The following is a 20119-nucleotide window of genomic DNA, read 5'->3' as shown; positions in this document are numbered from 1 at the left end:
GGTGAAATTATTATTATACCCCTCAAACTTATATAAAGGTTTTAATTACTACAAGACTATAAATGTAAAATTGTATCTTTTTATCCTTTTTTTTCCTTCCCTTCTAACTCAAGAATACATTAAACTATTAACTTTTTTTTCTTTTCTTTCAACTCGAGAATATGTAATTATCTGTCATTTCTTACCCTATCCAATCTTCTCCTATCTTTTCTTTTAATAAAAAGTTGAATCCAGCGTAAATTAAACATACTAACTGAATTTATATAACACACTCGTGAAAAACTACACAACAAAACCTTTCCTTCCCAGTAAAAAACAAAATTCAAAATTCCATGGACTATCAGGCTCTCCTAGAGCGCACTCGATTACCACAACCATCACTCCAAAAACTCGCAGTTATCTCCATTTTCCAGAACCTCCGATCATCTTCTCTATCCGGTCCCGATTTCGATCGAGCCGTAAACGCCGTTGCGCAATGTTTAAACTCAAATTCACCGGCGGTTATCGATCAATCGGTTCGAGAGGTTTGTTTACTTGTAAAAGATTCCAAATTGGATGTTAGTAGAGGCTTATTGGAACTTCAGTCGGCTTTAGAAGGCACTCATTCTCGGTTTGTGAATGTTTTTGTTAAAGCGATAGGGTTTATTGTTCAGTTAGGGTTTCGAAATGATGTCCAGGGGTTTAGGTTTCCGTCGGCCGAAGCTCATCCTTTTGTTAAGGTGAATTTGATCACATTGTTATTGTTATATATATATATAATGTATTTATATGTATATATGAATTTGGATAGGTGTATAGGAGCCGAAATTTATATTGTGATGTTGTGAATTCAAGCTCATTATGTTCAAATTAAACATACATGATAATTTAAGATTGATTGTATTTGCATGGTTAAATTTTTAGTTTCAAATTGATTACTTAATTCATAATTTAAGTAAGCAACACCCAATACTGTCTTCCACGGGTATGTGTGGAGGAGGATGAGATGTAGACATTGCCATAATAAGTGTAACATAGAATAAGAATTTGAAAATGCATGGGCATTTGAAATTCGGTTTCTCCGTAAAAAAGATAATAGAGTCCAGTTGTGCATTTTAACGGATTATTTACAGTGGACATTGTCAAGAAAGGTAACATAGTATACCAGTTTTGAATTTTTAGGTATGTGAAGTTAAAATAGTTATGGTTGATGATTTTCAAAATGTGAAGCCATCTGCAGTTGGCATAGTCCTAAGGCAACCCGAAGGTTTCAAAAGAGGCCCAAGTTCGAACCTCCCTGGGTAAACAACTTGGGATGACCAAGAAAGGGTGTGGATACAGCCAAATGCTTGACTCTCCCTAGTGGCCTGAAATTGGATCCCTATTCTATTACCGTTTGTTTTTCAACATGTGAAAATTCGAATTTTATAAAAGCTTTTTGGAGCGAGAAAATTTTAGCTAGTTCACATTTAGAGATTTGTATTTTATAATTTATATTACCCTATTGAGAAATGGTTCCGAATGTTAATTGTTACTAGAAGAATTGGAATTGTATCATACAGAAATTTTGGTAATGTTGTGTGTTAAAATGGTTAAACAGTTTGTGAGAGTATGGGAAATGTATTACGTTTGGGGCAAGTTTGAGAAAAAGGTAACATAATTTGATGAATTTGAGCAAAAAAAAGAATTATAAGTTCAAAGAATAACATAATAACCAAAAGTTCCTCATTGCGGGAACCCCCATGATGTTTGAACAAGGAAATACTTCATTTCTTCTTCAATTTGAACTCCCCCTCCCCTCCCCTTTTTGTTCTGTTTAAAATCATTATACATTCCCCTAATTGGGAAGTTTATGTTATTATGGTACTTTTTTTAAAATCCAATTTGTCTTGTTGGTTTTGAAGTGTAAACTCATTTTGTATTGCCGGTGATGGTTATGCCAGGTACTTTCTTGCCGAAAAGAGGTTCATTCTGAGCTCGTGCGACAGGTTCTTGCATTTATTATGCAGAATCGCCATTTGGGAATGGATGGCGTATGTGAATTTTTGAGACCATTTTTAAACTTTTTGGTTTTACAAATGTCATCTTCAGCTATAGTGTCTTTCTTGGCTAAAAACCTTTTATCCTCGATTGCATCATTGTGTTGTTCATTTCCTGAAGATGCACTTCCTGTTTTCAAGCTGTTGATGAGATGCTTTAAGCATATGCATCGTGATAGTGCAGAAGTAAGTGAATAGGAAGCTCTTGAAACTTAGTAATGCTTTTTTTCTGATATATATATAGCCCTAGCCATGAAAGTGGCCGTGAAACCTTAAATGGAGGAAGATATTGTCTTCTACTTCTTAAGGTTTCTCTGATTTGATCAGTTCTATACCATCATATTAATTTCTATCATAATGATGTTTTTGTTTTCTAGAATGTGGCTCGTGTTTCTCATCTCATGGAGACTACCGTTGACGCATTTGTTGCGGTTTTGAGCCACTTGGCTGGTGATGATATGGTATGTCAATGAAGTTTCACTTGGATTGATTGCATTTTGAAGCATGTGTTTACTTTTATATTATGTTGTTGATATTACTGTTTGAATATCTGTAAAAGAGCTATTGTTGTTTGACTTTATCTTTAACCACCAGCTGATTCATGAAGCACAATTATGCGGAGCAGAACTTTTAGAGCTGGTCTTTTCACTGTGCAGAGATATTCATAAATTTTCTGGTGGAGAAGAGTGCATCTTTGACATGTCAAGGCGCTTAATAGTTGTGCAGTCAGAGCTTGGTTTAGAATTTATACCTGAAGTATCTACTGTGATTTTGTCATTGTTTGTTAGCCTGATTCAGTCAGACATAGAGCACATACAGTTATCAATATTAAAATTGGTTCTCGCTCTTATACAATGGAAAAGTGTAAATGGTAAATCTTTTCAGCTCTCCTTAAATTAGTCTAGTATTCTTTTTTGTTTTCATTTTTTATTTCACAAACTCCTGTTGCTATTAGTCTTTATGATTGGAAACTGATGCTACTAGTTACACCTGCAGAGACCATCATTGATGTGCATGAAGAGATTTTATTTGTTTTTCCCACTATCAACCTCATGTCATCTCCTTCCAGATATGTTAAAGAAGCAGCATCGGAGTTGCTTGTTATCTTAAGAAAGCTCTCTGTGGGTCTCTTGGTTTCTCCCATAAATGAATTGCTCGTGGAAGAGAGATTTCCACGTATCAGTAGACTAGAAGACATTATATCCAGGGTCTTCCGTCATTTGTGGTCTCAGGTGCAGTTTCAAGTATATAATTACTGAAAATTACTGTCTTTCTGCTTAGCATGTTCTTATAGTTTTGAGGCTAGTCTTTTGTACCACTTCATCTCATTTCTACTGATACAAATTTCTTTATATTGTGATTATCCAATGATTCACTTGTTATCAACCTTATTTTTTAGGGAAAATCCATAAAAAGGTAACCTTTTTACTTAAAATTCATAATAAAGGGAACCTATTTAGTTTTCGTCTATTAAAAGGATTTCATTTCTAAAACTTTCTCAATAAAGGTAATATCGTTAGTTTATAACCTAAGACATCCGTTAAGTGCAACATTGTCTTGCCACGTTATTAAAAAAGCTGATGTGGATATATGACTGGATAATACCTCCTTATTTATCTTTCACTACCTCACAATACGAACAAGTAAAACATACAGAAGACATCACAAATCTCTCATTCCCTTTGAAGAATCCGTCCACCACCACTGCCGGCAGGCCACCTGCCGTCGCCGGAAAATCACCGGCAGCCACCACTCCACCTTATTTCACCTCTTGCTCTCCTATTCATGGTTGCCACCACCCGCACATGATTTGTACTACCAGCCTTCACGAATTTGTACTACCACCCTCGAAACCCTAAACCTTGATACGGGTATTGGACAGAAACAAGGAAGAGAAAGAAAGTATTCGGCTAGATCTGGATTCACATGGCACAACACAAGTGTATCACAATTTCTATTTTAAAAACTGTGAGGATTCCCCCCTTTAAAACTGCTGCTGGTCGCTGCTATATATAAGCCACACCCCCTGACCCAAGTGTATCACAGTAATTCCAATAATAATAGTGAGGGTTCTGAAATGTGTAACCGCAAGAACCATTATAAAGAAATTAAATTGAACTTCGGTCCCTCTTGGTTGGTTCTGTCCACACAGAACAAAAAGAAAATATTTACAAATGGGAGTGGCTATGTGGCTAGTGGGGATTCTTGGGTCAAAAAATCAACAAAACAAATGAAAAAGGAGTTTTGTGGTGTTTGTGAACTGGGGTGTGCGTGGTTGGCTGCAAGTAGCAAGAAAATGGGACTTGGTCAAAAATAGTCAACACAACAGCCCTTATACCGCTAACGAACATTACAAAATCAATCATCTAGTCATATGTCCACGTACGTTTTTTTAATGATGTGGCATAATGACTTGACACTTAACGGGTGACTAACGACGAAAACTAAATAGGTTTCATTTATTAGGAATTTTTAGTAAAATTTTTATTATATGCTATGCAGTGCGTTGCATCAGCAAATAATTGTCGGAAAATCTAAATCAGTGCCAAATCACCACAAACTCCACGAAAAGCTAACATTTTCAAAGTTGCCTCCAGGTTTCATTTAGGGCAAAAAATAGTGGATGATATAGAAGTTTGACCATAGTTGGTTACTATATGCGATTTTCCCTAATATAAATGCTCTAGTGACATCTGCCTCTGTGAAGCAAGTTGTAGGTTCTAAATAAGTAAATATTAATGCATGCATACATTTTTAGGGGTCATGTGGTAAATTTTCCTTCAAGCATGATATCTTGAATCTCCCCTCTACAGTTTTGTTTCATTATTGGCATGGGCCAAACATGTGAGTTTATGACAACTACTATAATTTCAGGATCAAACTTCTTTTTATCTACATTGGATATATGATAAAATTGTTGAAGAACAAAATTTCCAGAGAAGTTGGACAGCCTCAATAATGGAGTATTGTCAAAAGATGGTTGAAGCTCAAAAATCATCTCTTTCCAAGTCTCAGTCACAGGAGATATCTCTATGTGGTAAAGAATTATCTGTAAAATCTATCAACCATGCTTAATTGCATATTTTCTGCTAAATAACATTAAGCTATATTCGTCTACTGTAGAAATTCCACCATTAATTGTTGCAATTGCCAGTGTTCTTATTGTACATCCTACGTTGGGGAACTCTGCGGCGGATCTCCTAGCTGTTACTGTCAGTATGGATCCCAAACTTGGCGTTCCATTGTTTCTAGTAATTATATTTTACCAAAACATATTCTGTGGAAAAGGTGAAGAAATGAATTTCCATGATATATTAGTAAGTATGGTCTTATTACTCTTTCTTCTTTAAGCTTAATTGTGAAATGTTAATAATGTGAAATGTTATTAACCTTGTAGTAATTGCTGCAGCTAAAACTTCTTAAAGTGCTACCCAACCTTGTGTCACATTCTGCAATGATACCACTGGTAGTCCAGATCATCTTACCAATGCTTCAGAAGGATGCAAATCCGTACGTTAATATACTTGTGTTCTTTCCCTTGTTCTACTATTATCCATGAATTTATGTTATACAGACAATTTATATAATACCAAATTCATATGATAACTTTTTTATTTTATCTGCACAGAACTGATAAGTTCATGTTACTTTCCTTATTTGCCCTTGCTTATTTTGTTCCAGAGTGTTATATGCTATGGCTTTGCGTCTGCTTTGTAAGACCTGGGAGATCAATGACCGCATTTTTGCGAGTTTGCAGGTATGAATTGTTGCTCTTCGTTGCTAATTTTTGGCAACTGTTTGATCTCTTATCTAATTCTTTTTCTTCATCATTTATGTACTTAAAGCAATATTTATTTTGGTAGCGTTTCGTTTATGAATAGGAATGGTAATGGGTTTAGTAATGGATGTGGATTTGAAAGAAAATAAAGAATAAAAATTTCACATTATAAAAATATTATACGAAAGAAAAAAAGTAAGTAAAAGAGTGTGTGCGATAGAGGATGTGGAAGAGAAAGACTAACAAGTTTAAGTGTGTGTGAAAGAAAAAGGTTTTATAAAACCTAACCTATCAAATTAGATGGGCATTACTAATACACATGTTTTGGAGGTTACCAAAACCTATCTCTGCAAAACAAATACTTGTTATAGATATCATTGTCATTCCTTCATATCAAAACCCTCAAAACAAACGCTTCCTTTTATATATATTAATATATATTAATTGGTTTTTTGACAACACATTTAAAGTGACTATTATGCATGTATATTTGGAAGTGGATTAGTATAGTATTGGTTGATTTGTGAAATAATAAAGAAGACAGTCAAGGTGGTGACTAATACCAACATTAGCGACAATAATTAGAAAGATGCTCACATTCATCTTTGTTAACTCTTGACTTGTGGCTTTACTCAATATCCTTACTTTTGATTCTTACTAGATTTGTACTGCGTCAAAATTTATATATACACAAAGTACATTGTATAAGCAAAATATAAATCAACCATTGTACTCCATATTACAAGATTGATAGTTACTAGCTATAGACTCACATGAGTGTAACGACTATGCTCACATCTATGGTAAATGGTGACTCCTGTTATAGGTTTGAGTATCTAAAGTTATAAAGATTTTTTCACTAAGCTCTATTTCTTGCTTACATCTTTGCTATATTAAATCACTTCATTATCTATTTGACTTTCTTGCAAGGGTTTATTACTTCCGGAAGCATTCACCCAGTTCAAATGTGAGAGAAGTATTTGTATAAGTATGGCTGTTACCATTCGAGATGTTTGTCAAAAAAATCCTGACAGGGGTGTAGACATTATCTTGTCTGTTGAGGTAGGAATTTGTTTGTAACTATGTTTTTCGAAAAAAAAATTTATGTCCTCTAATTTCTTTTTTTAACATACAGGCATGCATTGAGAGCACGGATGTTATAATTCAAGCTTTTGGTGTTCAAAGCCTCTCCCTTCTTTGTGAAGCTGATGTAATTGGTAAGACCAAGCTGCTACATGAATTAAATTATGTGATTAGGTGGCCTTTACTTCTCATTTACTTATGGTTTGGGTAATGTAGGTGGGTTTTATTCGATCTCAAATAGAGTAACTGGTCAAATGGGTTAAAAAATAAAACAGACTAATTGGAAATGGGGCAAACTAGATGAAACTTTCCCAAAGTGTACTTTTAATGCATAAAAGCTCCTAAATTAGTTATGCAAGAGAAGTCGGCTTGCAAAGAGGGTCAGATACCTTGGTTAACCCCTCAAAAGAAGATTATCAATGGGAAGATATCATTATTGCAATTCAAATGGTGTGTTTGTTATATATAATCTTTTGGACAAAAAGTGTTGTAGGTTAACCAAACCCATATCAACGTGTACTTTATTTTTCTCGTCATAACGGGAAACCTAAACTATCTAATTTGCCTGCTCTACTAGTGTGTATTGAAGGACAAGCAGGGTTTTTCTTTATTGTTATTTTTAGTATGGCTTTTTTGCTCGTAACTATTACTGATTTGTTAGAAATTTTATCAATACTGTTATTCAGACTTTTATACTGCCTGGAGTGTTATAGCGAAGTATGCCCTGAGATACTCCAACGATCCAGTTGTTGTAAATAGGTGAGTCCGGACAAGCAACATCTCCATGTATTAAGTTGTGTCTTGAGGTGAAGCAATCCATAATGCAGCAAGATATCACCTTTTTACTGAAAGCTTATATTACAATTACCCTTGTAAACTTTTAGAACTATTATAATTTCTCAATATTGATCTCTGGGCAGCATATGTCTGCTGTTAAAATGGGGTGCAATGGACGTTGAATCATATCCAGAAAATGCAACGAGCATTTTGCAGATACTATGGAAAGTTGCCACGTCAAAATATCCATTTCGTGCCTCTTCATGGGCAAATGCTAGAGCATCTGCTTTTGAGGCATTAATCCAGTATGAGGTATAATATTTTCTGCTATTATAAGCAGTTAATGTTGCACTTTAGATTGTGATATCTGAGTTTTACTAATCGGGGAATCTTATAGGTACCTCATATCCTACAATTCATTCCAGATTTCAGGGAAAAGAACATAGAGGTGCTTGTTTCTGAGACTGACCCCAAAGTTCTCGAGGCATTGGAGATATTTGAAGCAAAGATGATAACTCACGAACACATGTATGGAAATGTTTTGGTTTTAGTATTCTTAGAGTGTGTATGACTATATATCATGTTTCTGAGGCATGTTTCTTGCGTGGTTTATTCCCAGAACTAGGCGAAGAGTATTAAAGGAGAAAAGGATGCCTGCCAACAAGATTGAGAAATTACTAGATGTCTTTCCTCGGGCTATTGGTCTTTCAGGTTTGAGCTTTCCGTTCAGTGCTCATATTTCTTTAATAGCGTTGACTTCTTTGGCTTTGTTGATCATTACGTTAAGGACAATGTGCCCCAGTAATCTTTCCTTTTGTTTACACAACTGAGTGCCAAAGTGGTTACTGCCCAACTTAGTGCTGACAAGGATGGGATAGTTATTCACTAAACACTTTTATGTCAATTTAGCTTGCATTAACTACAATCTAGCTTCAAGCATTTAAAGATGTTGCATCTCTAAAGCTTGTGTTAACTGCCTCCAAAGTGGGTTAGGGCCTTAGAGGCAAGGATTTTTAAAGGTCTTGGACGAGACCTGGTTTCAAACTTCACCACATAAACATCTTGGTTGGAAATGGCCACCGGAATACTGGTGTGGCCGTGTTCATCAGAGCCAAAGGTTCGATTTTCCTCGGGTAGCCTGAATATGGACTCCTCTTCGTTTACCCTTTTGTCAAACGTATAATTATTGATTGAATAATAACTTTATAACCCTGTTTAAATCTCCACATGTTCGTTCATCTCGAAGAACAATGGCTCTGCCCATCATGAGTAACAAACTGGGACTGGACCAAAACAGTATTGGCTATAGCCTCTATATACACATCAGTTTTTGGAGTTCTTATTTTACTATTTGAAGCAGGGTGTTGGTTGGAATTATTTTAAAAGTTGGTTCTCAGATCCATAGGGTGGTCTGGAACCGCAACTGAACGTTACACTTAAAATGACATCATTTGTATAGATATTCTCCAAAATATTAAATTCTAGCGTAGCATTGTATTTTGTTTACTGTCCGGTTCAGAACTGAATCGCTCTAGATTGGTCAAGTGTTCGGTTCCATTAAATTTGATAACAAGCATGGGGCAAAGTGGGTGACGGAGTTTTCAGGGGGCCCGAACTTTCAAATTTTATATATACAGATATATGTAAATTATGTATGTGTATATATATATATATTCTGTTATATAGTATCTCTCCCTTTATAATTAACTCTTTTTTTGGGTAAACGATGAATTATATAACAACACCCAAAACAAATAAGTACAAGTAATGTGACTGAGTGTCACATTAGTTCACACATATGACATGCCATATGAGTGTCAACCAAGTTCCAAAAGAAGCACATCCAGAAATCCAAATAAAACAACTAACGAAAGCACTACCTAATAACTAAGCTGAACACTAGCTGCGCTATTATGTAGTAGCAGAAAAGGATAGTAATCTATGGACAATCATAAGTAAGAAACTTCCGTGGTAACTTCCAAGCATCAAGCTAAGTAGTCAAGGACATAAATTTCGGTGTTTCGGTCACAGACTGGTATACGAAATATCGTTTTTTTCGGTGGTATTTCGGTAATTCTAATATTATATATGTATATATATATATATATACATAAATAAGAGTAAAAGATAAAACCTGGAAGTGCTGAAACATAATTCACCGAAATTTCAGAAATTTCGGTAATTTCGGTGGTATTTCGGTCAAAACCACCAAAAATTACGGAAACGATATATAAACCGAAATTCAATACCGAAATTATGTCCCAACACCGAAAACCGAAATTTCACCGAAATTGATAACATAGGCATCAAGTATTCGAGCTACTTGACTTGTATTCTTGAACCGCAAAGTAGTAAGCTTTAATCGAACTGTTGTTGTGATGACTTCAACAATCTGATCAGGTGGCCTCGATTTTTTGGAGAAAAGTCTCTTGTTCCTTTCTTGCCAAACAAAATAAGCGGTAGCAGCAACTATGAGTCTTCCAATAACATTTTTTGCTAATCTTGATCTTGCTTTTATAATCAACCAGTCTAAAATGTTTTCCCATTTATGAGATAGGTGGTGGATTTCTGCCAACACCTTCACTTTATAATTAACTATGAGCATTCTGATCGGGTGGTTAAGACGGTAGGTACATGTGTATATTGTTTTTAGGGGACCTTTATCTTGGCTTGTCCTAGGCCCAAAATTTATTAGGGCTAGCCCTATATAAGCATGTTGTTTATGCATAGGAAAACATACTGTTTGTTTACGTGCACATGCAATTGCATGCAGCCCTGCATACTAAACTTAACTATCATTCCATTTGCAGGAATTAACAGTAAAGAAAGGAAAGTACCAGGTGCAGCTTTATTTCACCTTTCTTTCAGTGCGGAAGATGAAAATAATAAAGGAGGGTCAAAGGTAAAACATGTGATACGTTTTTGTGTATTGCCAACGTATATCTTCACCATGCCGTTACATCTGCAATTGTTAGTTTTCAGGTTTTGCACGACTTACATGCCAAATACGAGATGGCTTTAGTCGAGATAGCTGCATCACTACAGCTCTCAAGGAATATGATAGTAGCACTTCTTTCACTGCAATCCTGGAAACCTTTCCTGCAACATTGGCTGCACGCTTGCATAAAGCTGCTGGATATTAAAGCACCCACCAGTGTTTTGGATACGACTTCCAAAGCAGCTGATGATATTCTCAAGGTTTAGTATCTCTTCTCTTTTTGTTTCTCATGAGAGGTTGCACTTTGACCCACTTTCTCAAAGATGTGTCATTTCTGAAGCATATTCTTAAAAAGTACAAGCTTGCTTTCAAATTGCTTAATTCAAAGATCTTGCTTATTACTGTAATAATATTGTTTTTAAAGTTATAACTGACACATCAGTCGTATTTTAAATAAAAAGGGTCAAAAGGTGTTTTGCGGGAACAACATCCCAACCCATTTCAATCCGCTACGAAATCTTAACCCGTCCATCTTGCCACCTCTGTTGATGGTGCTTCATTACCGCAAATGTTAAATGGTATTTTGATATGTTAATTTTCTGTGTGTAACAATGCACAGTGTATGAAACAAAGGGCTGAGAAATCTATTCCTAGATCTGCTGAAAATATTGGGCTAGCTGTGGGTGCACTTTGTCTGGTAAGTTTTAGTGTTTTACCATGGTTGCTCACACATGAAGATGAAGATGTCACTTTTTATCTATATCTATAATACATTATAAAAGAGGAGTCCCTTTTTCCAAATTCTCAAAAGATGATTTGAAGTACCTAAATTACCCCTTTTCTTTATTCACTAATTTAAACATCTCTACCTAATACCTATAATACCCTTAAATCTCAACCACTTATTTTCTTCTCTCTCCTCAAATCTCAACCACTCATTTTTTTCTCTCTCCTCATAAACATTTTATTCATCTAATTCATTCAAAATCTTTTATCTCAAAAACCGTATATCGATAAATTATAAAAATTGTATGGGTGTTCTTAAAAGTTCATGCTCTTTCATTAGAAATGTCATTCGATATACTTTTGACGAATTTTTAAATCCGAGGGCGGAGCCCGTACGGCTAAAGCATTTGGCTATCATACTCTTATGACTTATTACCCCCTATGACCTATCCCCCCCACCATCTCACCGCCGCAACGCGTGGGTACTTTCTCTCGTTTTTCTTAATAACTTGCCACATATCTTAAATGTCAAAATGCCAGAACATACCAAAACATTATGGGATAGCCAAACCCAATGGACTATTGAGCCTTTGGCTAGAACGACATGTTTTACAATTAAGATGTAAGAGACAGCTGAGTGGGACTAACTGGAGTTGAAATCATCCGTTGAAAACTGAATTACATCTCAAAATCACCAGTTAAAACCCTACCCCTAAGTAAATAAAGCTACTAGAAACAGAAAAACATATAGTGTGAAACAAAATCAAAAGCAAATCGTAGTGGACCAAGCAAAAACATAGCTTTGATTCTTTATACGAGTTAGTTTTTACCATTGGTAATCCTGTGTTATGATCTGCCAGGTCCTTCCTCCATCCGATCATGCTACAAAAGTCAGTGCCTCAAAATTTCTTCTGAGTTGGTTATTTCAGCATGAACATGAATATCGCCAATGGTCGGCTGCAATTTCTCTTGGAGTCATCTCAAGTTGCTTACATGTGACTGATCACAAACAAAAATTCCAAAACATCAATGCACTTCTTGAGGTACTAAGAATCACAGTTGTTTCTATACATGAGAAACCGTCAAAAAATCTACATCTTAGATCTAACTGAATTTCAGATGACCTCTTACTTGAGGTGGCAATTCTTCCCGTTTACTTATGAGTAGGTAGATTGAATTTTGTTTGATCTAAAACAGGTCAAATGGGTTTAGTAAAAAACCTCAGCTAAATGGGGAACAGGTTGAGAGTCACCGAAACTCTGTTTTTAATGTATGCTGTATGCATATTCTAATTGTTATTATTCAAAGCTCTTGATTAACAACTGGACAGAAAGTGTTTATGGGTCAACAGGCATGACATATCTCGACCCATATGAAAAAGACCTGTTTGATTTGAATCAATATGCAACCTGCCATCTACCACCTCTACGCATAACATGTAGGCCAAATATCCATTCTCATAGTTTAGACTATAGTAAACCTTTAACTTCATCGACATGAATAACTATTTACTAAGTACTGTATCATGTTTGCATATCATCCTATTTACATATCTAATGCATCCTCCTCCTATCAACCCATGCACCCATTAAATACACACACACGCACCAATAATGAGCTCTTTTCTTACTTGGATAACAAGCAGCTAGTCACTAGTCAGCTACTGAACCACAAATTAAAAATGTGAGTTATTGCATGCACACATTTATTGCAAACACTGGTGTTGGTATATCATTTTGTCAATGAAGTTACTCCATCCAAAATCTGGTAAAAGGTGAAGGTCCTCTTTCTTGTTATGTCTTTCGGCTTACATATACTCATTGTCTGTTTGAAAAGGTTGATTTTATGAAACTAATTTTGTTGAGCTAAAACTCACATTTAGTCAAGTAAGTTTTCCATCGCAAATTCTTTATTTGTTACAAATAAACTTTAGAATAATATGTTACAAACACTTGTATGTGAGAGCACAGCATGCATTGGCTACAATTCTGACCCTTTTTTCTTTAAAGGTTGCATGTACCAGCAAAAGCACACTCGTAAGAGGGGCTTGTGGATTGGCTTTAGGTTATTCATGTCAGGATCTTCTTACACATTTTCAAGCCGGAGCTAATTCCCATCGGGACAAAGAACTTCACGAGTTCCAGGAAAGTGACTTACTTGGAAAGATTATTAGGACCATATGTCGGTTAATAGATCAACACACTCTATCTTCAACTACAACTCTCGAAGCCCTATCTGAATACTTCCCACAACTACCAAATACTACTGATCCAGACATTACTTCAAGTTTTTTAAATAAAAGTTCTGATAATATAGAAGAAGATATATGGGGTGTTGCAGGACTTGTCATTGGTTTAGGAAGTTCTGTTACTGCAGTATACAGATCTGGATATACAGATGCTGTTAAGAAAATACAAAATTTGATTATATCATGGATTCCTCATGAAAATCCATTGGAGCCAATTCTATCCTTGGGAGCTTGTCTTGCGATTCCAATTGTAGTGTCTTTTACCCAGAAGGTAGAACTAATTGACAATGTTAAGCTGAATTACCTTGTGGGTGGCTATAAAGAGCTAATCAGCGAATTATTATCTACAAAAAGTTCCGTGCCTTTTCGCCAGAATTTGTTGATGGCATCTTGTGTCGGGGCAGGAAGTTATCTTGGATGCATCTTGAATGAAGGGGTCCATTCATTGGATGCCAAGTGTGTAAAAGAATTACTAGATATGTTCAAAGAGATCTATTCTTATCCTCAACCTCCTCTTGTGCATTTAGGTGCAATGCTTGGAGTTATAAATGCATTAGGAGCAGGGGCTGGGACCATGTTTCTGCGCTGTCCCCTTCCCTTTTCTCGATCTGGTCCCGAACAGAAGGTAAATCAGGGCTGTCAGTTTCAGTCTTTTTACTGATGAATGACTAAATCAGGCTTTGTTTATCTTTGAAGGGTCAATTTGGTGAAATTGAAAACATTAGTTTAATAAACTATGAGACTAAAGTTGCCCAAAGTGTATTTTAATGCATAATACCTTCTAATTTATTTTATAATCAGTTTGATCCTTCACTCTGCTCTTGTAAATCAGCACTTTCATTGGTTATCTAGTGTTGATAGCTGAATAGCATATATATAATTCTGTTATAACCGAACTCTACATTGTCTCCCAACAGGAATCCTCTTATATTTGTGGTCCTTTATTCTCAAATGCTGATATGGAGCTTCGTTTGACGTCTTTGATACAAGATATCTTTCTTGTTGCTCAACATTCTGATGACCACCAACTGCAACACTTTGCAGCTTGGGCAGTTTCATTTCTTAGACATTACATCTGGTCCAGTGATCTTCACAAAGTGGACGGTGCAAAACCAAATTCTGCATCCCAAAGTTTCCCCAATGATAACGTAGTCATGAAACTCAGCATATGGCTAATGAACCTAAATTACTCTGGGGTGCGTAACCGAAGACTGTTATACTGTCAAGCACTTGTTTCTTGGTGTATTTATCATTTCATGGATTCATGGCCTAGTAAGCGAAGATAAAATCCCATAATGATATAATAAGAATGAGCTAAACACTCTTGTATAGGTTATCACGCTCTAAACCTTTTTTGCTCTATTTTATAGTACTTAACCTACAACTGTTTTGGAACTTGATATTCATTCACGTGGGTGTTTGGATATGCTTTATGGAACTGATTATTTTATGATTGCAACTTGATTCGAAAACTAAATTTTGCTTCTGATTATCTGATTAGGTATACTACCTGTAGTGTGAATGATTAACTAAGGTTAAAGTAGATTTTTTTTATAATCACCATTAGATGTTTCTTACATTTGTTGACCTAATTTGAGACTTTCATCACCATTTATCTAGACGTCTCTTACTTTCTTTGACCTAATTTGCGACTTTTAGCACCATTTATCGAGATGTCTCTTTTTTACTTCTCTTTTAATCTTACAAAAATGTCTATTTTGGTTAATTAAGCTATTAATTCAGAATTTTGCATATAAACAGTAGCTCCCCCGGTCTGATTAAGTATAGTTGCTTATAATATCTGATTCCTAATAAGTATTGCATTATCACTTTTAAGATGTACATCCAAACCATTCCACATAACTAGTATTCTTATCGAGGCTAGTGAAGTAATTTGCTTCGACAGCATCAAGGTACCCATTCTGCTCGCCCAAACTACCTATTCAAGACTATTTTACCGAGTTGACATATATCCGTGCATGGGATAGATTAATGTTTGGGCACATATGAATACTTAAAAACGTCAATTATAATAGTTCAGTAACATCTTCTAACTGATGTTTTACTTGTCCTTTCATCAATTGTTCATTTTCAGGCTGTTACCAGTCCACACATCAGTACAGTTGCCACTGTTTTGCGATGCCTTACTAATGCTCCAAGGCTCCCACAGCTCGATTGGGGGCCAATCATTAGAAGGTGCATGAGATATGAGGATGCTGATATATTACAAGGAGATCCTGCTTTTAAGAGAGGAAAACTGAGGGAAGCCTGTTTAGTGTTCTCTTTGGTTCATGGCAGCAATTTTAATGCTTTGCTCACCTTCCTTGATGAGCTCTTTGACCTCTCGAGGTTTAAGATGCTTCAAATGAATTTGCAGTTGTGCATACTTTCTCATATGCCCCATACATTAAAGATATTTTCAGGATCTAGGCTTGAAAAGCTATTTAGTGATCTTACCACCTTTATACAGTCACCATCTTCATCTGATCACATTTATAATCCAGAGCAGAAAAGCCTGCTAAGAATTTCATGCTGGAAGGGTGTTCATCTGTGTTTTGAGGAAGCCTCTCTTGTGTCTGAGGATCTTTTGCCTAGCCTTGAGAATTTTATGGAGGTTCTCTTTTCTCTATTGCCAAAAGGTTCAAGGTTAAGGTCTTTAGAGTTGAGTTATGAAGGGGAGGAGTGGTCCAAGGCAGTAAGATGTCTTGGGAAGGCTCGTCATGTATGGTTATCACATTGTCTACAGGTATTTATTTTTGGTCAAAAAGTTTAGTTTTGCAATGTTGGGAGGGAAGCTCAGTTTATTTCTTATATTGACAAACAATGGCGGTTTAGTGCAGTATCAGTTAGAGCAATGGTGCACTTTCTGTAGGAAGTATCACCTCTCTATTAGTTATAAATCTAGTGTTTTGAAAATCACATGCAGAGGGGGGTGAAATGGGTGGTTCAGGCTGTATTGGGTGTGTGACTTTGCCAATATATATCTATTTTCTAAACTAAATATATCAGGACGAGAGGATCAACCTTTATGCCTGGGAACGTTTTGATGGCTCAGGAGGCTTATGGATTTTGAATACACTTTGAGTGGCTTCCAAACCATTCAATCCTGTTCCATAATTGCTAATGTTCAGAGGTTCACCCATTTGACCCGTTATAGGCAACTATACCCCTAATTGACTTATATACCCATGTGATGGTTTGATCCTATGCTTGTCCACTAATCGTTACCGTTCTGCAGATTGAGGAGATGAGTTTCAGTCAGGAAAGCCATCTTAATTCTGAAACAAAGAAAAAGATGATTGCTAAAGCGAGGCTGGTGGAGATTGGATCCATTCCATTGAATGAGCTGTCACAACTGAAACCTTACATATTGAACACCAGATCTGATGGTCAGTTTGCTAATACCTACCATTCTACCAATTTGACGTGTATCTGTATGTATGTCTGAGTGTACCTATACCTAATTGTGTGAATATAGTTTTAGAATACCTTGTTGAATCTCCCCACACAAAGTGTTTGACTCATTTCAGTTTTTTACTATGTTGGTAAAGTTTACTGTTTATCTGTCAATATGATTCCCAACAAATATTTAATTAAATAGCTTACAAGTTTCCAACTCTATTATGATTTTAAAAGTTCTTCCTCAATGTCATTCTTGGACGTGTAATCCTTGCTTAATATTGCAGCTATATGGGAAGTTCTGGTGGAAGTTGTGATGGCTTTGCAGCATGTTGAAGGAAGTATTAAACGGCCATGGCTTGTTGATGCAGCAGAAATTAGCTGTGTCACAAGTTACCCTACAACAGTAAGTACTAGTTCCCTAATTATAAGAACTTTGATTACACAAGGAAAATAATAGAAATTAATCACTGAGACTTCTTATTTCTATTTTTTCAGTGGTCCCACTAAGTTTAGGATTATGTTCAGGAACTCATTGAGTGTAGATTTTAATTGATCATACTGCTTCAAAGGTCTTATAGACATTAGAGAATTCATTATTCTTTCAAGCGAGCATTAGTTTTTCCTTTTCTCTTGGTTCTTACATATAATATAATTGATGGTGCCAAAATGGGTATGTGAAGGTCAAGTGTACTAGGGAGCAACCTGCTAACTAAAATAACTAGTATTTTTAAAAAATTTATGATAAAACAATTAATGTGGTCTAATGATAACAAACCTGTATATTATTACAATAATGGTAATTTAAATTTGAATTTCTGTTTTTAGAAGGTTTTATTCGTTGGAAAACTTTTAGAGATCAAACGTAAGACATAACTATAATCGACGGACTTTTACCCTATTTAACGTGCTCAGTCAGTCAATCCTTAAGACCTAATCTCTTTTAAGTCTAATCACTTTATATCCCAGGTCAAACTTGTTCGTATGGGGTCTGTTTGGTACCGCTGATTTCATCCATGTTGTTTATGCTCTGAGCTCCAGTATTCATCCATGTTATTTTGCAGGCTATACAGTTTATTGGTTTGCTGTGTGGTAGCATGTCCAAGTATATGCCTCTTCTGACTGTGAACCCTCGTACTGTGTTGAGTGACCTGCCTGTAACCCTTACTTCCCTACTACTCGATAACAGTCCCTGGGGGATAGTAGCTGAATCAGTGGCTTCAATTATGTGGACTTCAACTAAGCGTATTTATAGCTGGGTATCCAATGAAGCAGACTTTTCAACCCAACAATCTATTGATGAACCCGACAGAGAGAGGGGTGTGTTTCTGTTAAAAGTGATGCATCAGACTTGTGTTGCTTTACAAGATCATCTGTCTCCTGAGCAGCAGTTAATGCTTGCTAACATGACCATCCCCTGAACTTGTTCTGCCAGATCAAGGCTCATACATCATTGATCCATGGTCGTTTCCGATAGAAGATTTGGCATATTTGTGGGCTCTGTTCCGATCAAAACAATGCCTTTGATGGTCGCGCCTAAATTAGTTGTATTCACCATATATTCCCAGCTAATTACACGAGTCATTAGTTGTAATAACCCTCTTTCCTTTTTTTAGAGGGCACGCCAATAGTGTATAATGAAAGCATATTTTGTAAGTTAGTTTAACAGAAATATCTTCATTACGTGTAGCATTGAATACAAGTACTTGTACGTTATAGTTGAATCAATATTCATTTTTATCAAATTTAACTCTTGGCTTGTTACTTCAGTATTCAGGACAACTAGCATGACGTTTTTGTTAAGTGTGTTGAATGAGAATGTGTATTATATTAATTTATTCTAGAGTTAATTACAAGATTGGTCCCTGTGGTTTGTACATTTTAACAATGAGGTCTCTTTTCAAGTATTGTTGCAATGGGGGTCAAAATAGATTGACCCATGTATACCCCATGAGGTCAGTCACGCACAAGAGAAAAGGAAAGCAAATCCCTTGGGTTTTTCTTGTCCCACATTGATTAGAACTAGGAAACCTCCAAGGGTTTTTTTACTTATAAATAGAGGACTTTCTTAAGGGTTTTATTCAATTCAATAATTCTCTCCACAAGGAGCTAGGGTCGAAATTCCTAACCCATTTTTGGTTAGGGTTTCGACTAAGCTCCATCTAGTTATTCTTATGGTGGATTTTGTTATAACGCAAAGTTATAGCTAGCACTTAACTAAGTGTTGAAGATCCGTTCGTGTGTACGAGTCTTCAAAAGAGTTCCTACTTTGGGCTTTAGTACGTAACGGAGTTCTTGTCTCCGGGTTTCTACAAAGAGGTTAGTCTTCTTTCGTTGTTTATTTATTTATTTATTAGTTGGTTATATTGCATGCATGATAGATCGTTATTAGGGAATTAATTAGTTAATTGTTTTATTAACTTATTTCACATATATAATTAGTTAGGTTAATTAATTATTGCATAAGTGAATTAAATTAGATTAATTTACTTGCTTAATTAATTAATCGTAATTATTTAAGGATGTTCATGTTTTATTAAAGGGTTTTTAATCAAACGTTTTTTAGTTAAATTAGGTTATGGAATTCGACCTCCCTTCACAAGGGAAGCCGAATTCGACTTTCACATATAATTAGGGTTTTCAAATTTTGGCAACCCTTTACAAGTGAAGTTGAGTTCGTCTAAGATTAATTAAATTGATTTTTTTTTAATTATTTACATTATAAATCCTAAGTTTTGAATAACTAATTTGAAGTCTTTTCAAATTGTGAACATCCATTTCCGATACAAAGAGTTGTATAGTTAATAAAATCCCAACATCTAATTAATAATGTAGAATATCTTAGTTCTTAATCTTAAATAATAATAAAAGCTTATATACGAATTAGTTTTCTAAAGAAAAATTAAAATCTTATATTGCAATCTTTTATTTATTTAATAAAGTTTTCAATGTGTTAATTGCAATATTGGTCCTTGTGGTTTTTTTTATTTTAGCAACGGGGGTCCTTTTTTGAAGTTCACTGGCAATGGGGGTCCCTTATGTGTTGTATGAAAAGACAATATTGCCCCTGCACGTATTGACCAAGTGAAGACTTGACGGCATCTGCTAAAGGTTCCGTTAAAAAGGGACCAATTTGCAAAAAATTCTCAAAA

General features: G+C 35.5%; 1 protein-coding gene across 1 annotated transcript; it reads left to right on the top strand.

Moving 5' to 3' along the window:
* The first annotated feature begins 332 nt into the window (after window positions 1-332).
* Window positions 333-18731, top strand: LOC122587249 (protein RST1). Its single transcript, XM_043759362.1, has 25 exons — window positions 333-719; window positions 1923-2204; window positions 2396-2479; window positions 2613-2889; window positions 3015-3250; window positions 4893-5055; window positions 5142-5335; window positions 5428-5528; window positions 5700-5775; window positions 6727-6858; window positions 6932-7013; window positions 7566-7638; window positions 7800-7968; window positions 8054-8184; window positions 8276-8367; window positions 10467-10558; window positions 10639-10854; window positions 11214-11291; window positions 12181-12363; window positions 13330-14193; window positions 14486-14764; window positions 15664-16314; window positions 16807-16957; window positions 17255-17373; window positions 18032-18731. The coding sequence occupies exons 1-25, from the start codon at window positions 333-335 to the stop codon at window positions 18386-18388; spliced, it is 5469 nt and encodes a 1822-aa protein (XP_043615297.1). The 3' UTR covers window positions 18389-18731.
* Window positions 18732-20119: the final 1388 nt, after the last annotated feature.

The sequence above is a fragment of the Erigeron canadensis genome, chromosome 2 (assembly GCF_010389155.1).
Source record: "Erigeron canadensis isolate Cc75 chromosome 2, C_canadensis_v1, whole genome shotgun sequence".
NCBI lineage: Eukaryota > Viridiplantae > Streptophyta > Magnoliopsida > Asterales > Asteraceae > Erigeron > Erigeron canadensis.
Note: the sequence above shows the minus strand (reverse complement) of the source record. Positions and strands in the feature narration are given on the sequence as shown.

Excerpts from the sequence above, each read along its gene's own strand:
- LOC122587249 (XM_043759362.1), top strand. The coding sequence starts at position 333 with ATGGACTATCAGGCTCTCCTAGAGCGCACTCGATTACCACAACCATCA. Across the intron at positions 5,529-5,699 it reads CTTCAGAAGGATGCAAATCC|AGTGTTATATGCTATGGCTT; the intron begins GTACGTTAATAT and ends ATTTTGTTCCAG. Across the intron at positions 17,374-18,031 it reads TCACAAGTTACCCTACAACA|GCTATACAGTTTATTGGTTT; the intron begins GTAAGTACTAGT and ends GTTATTTTGCAG.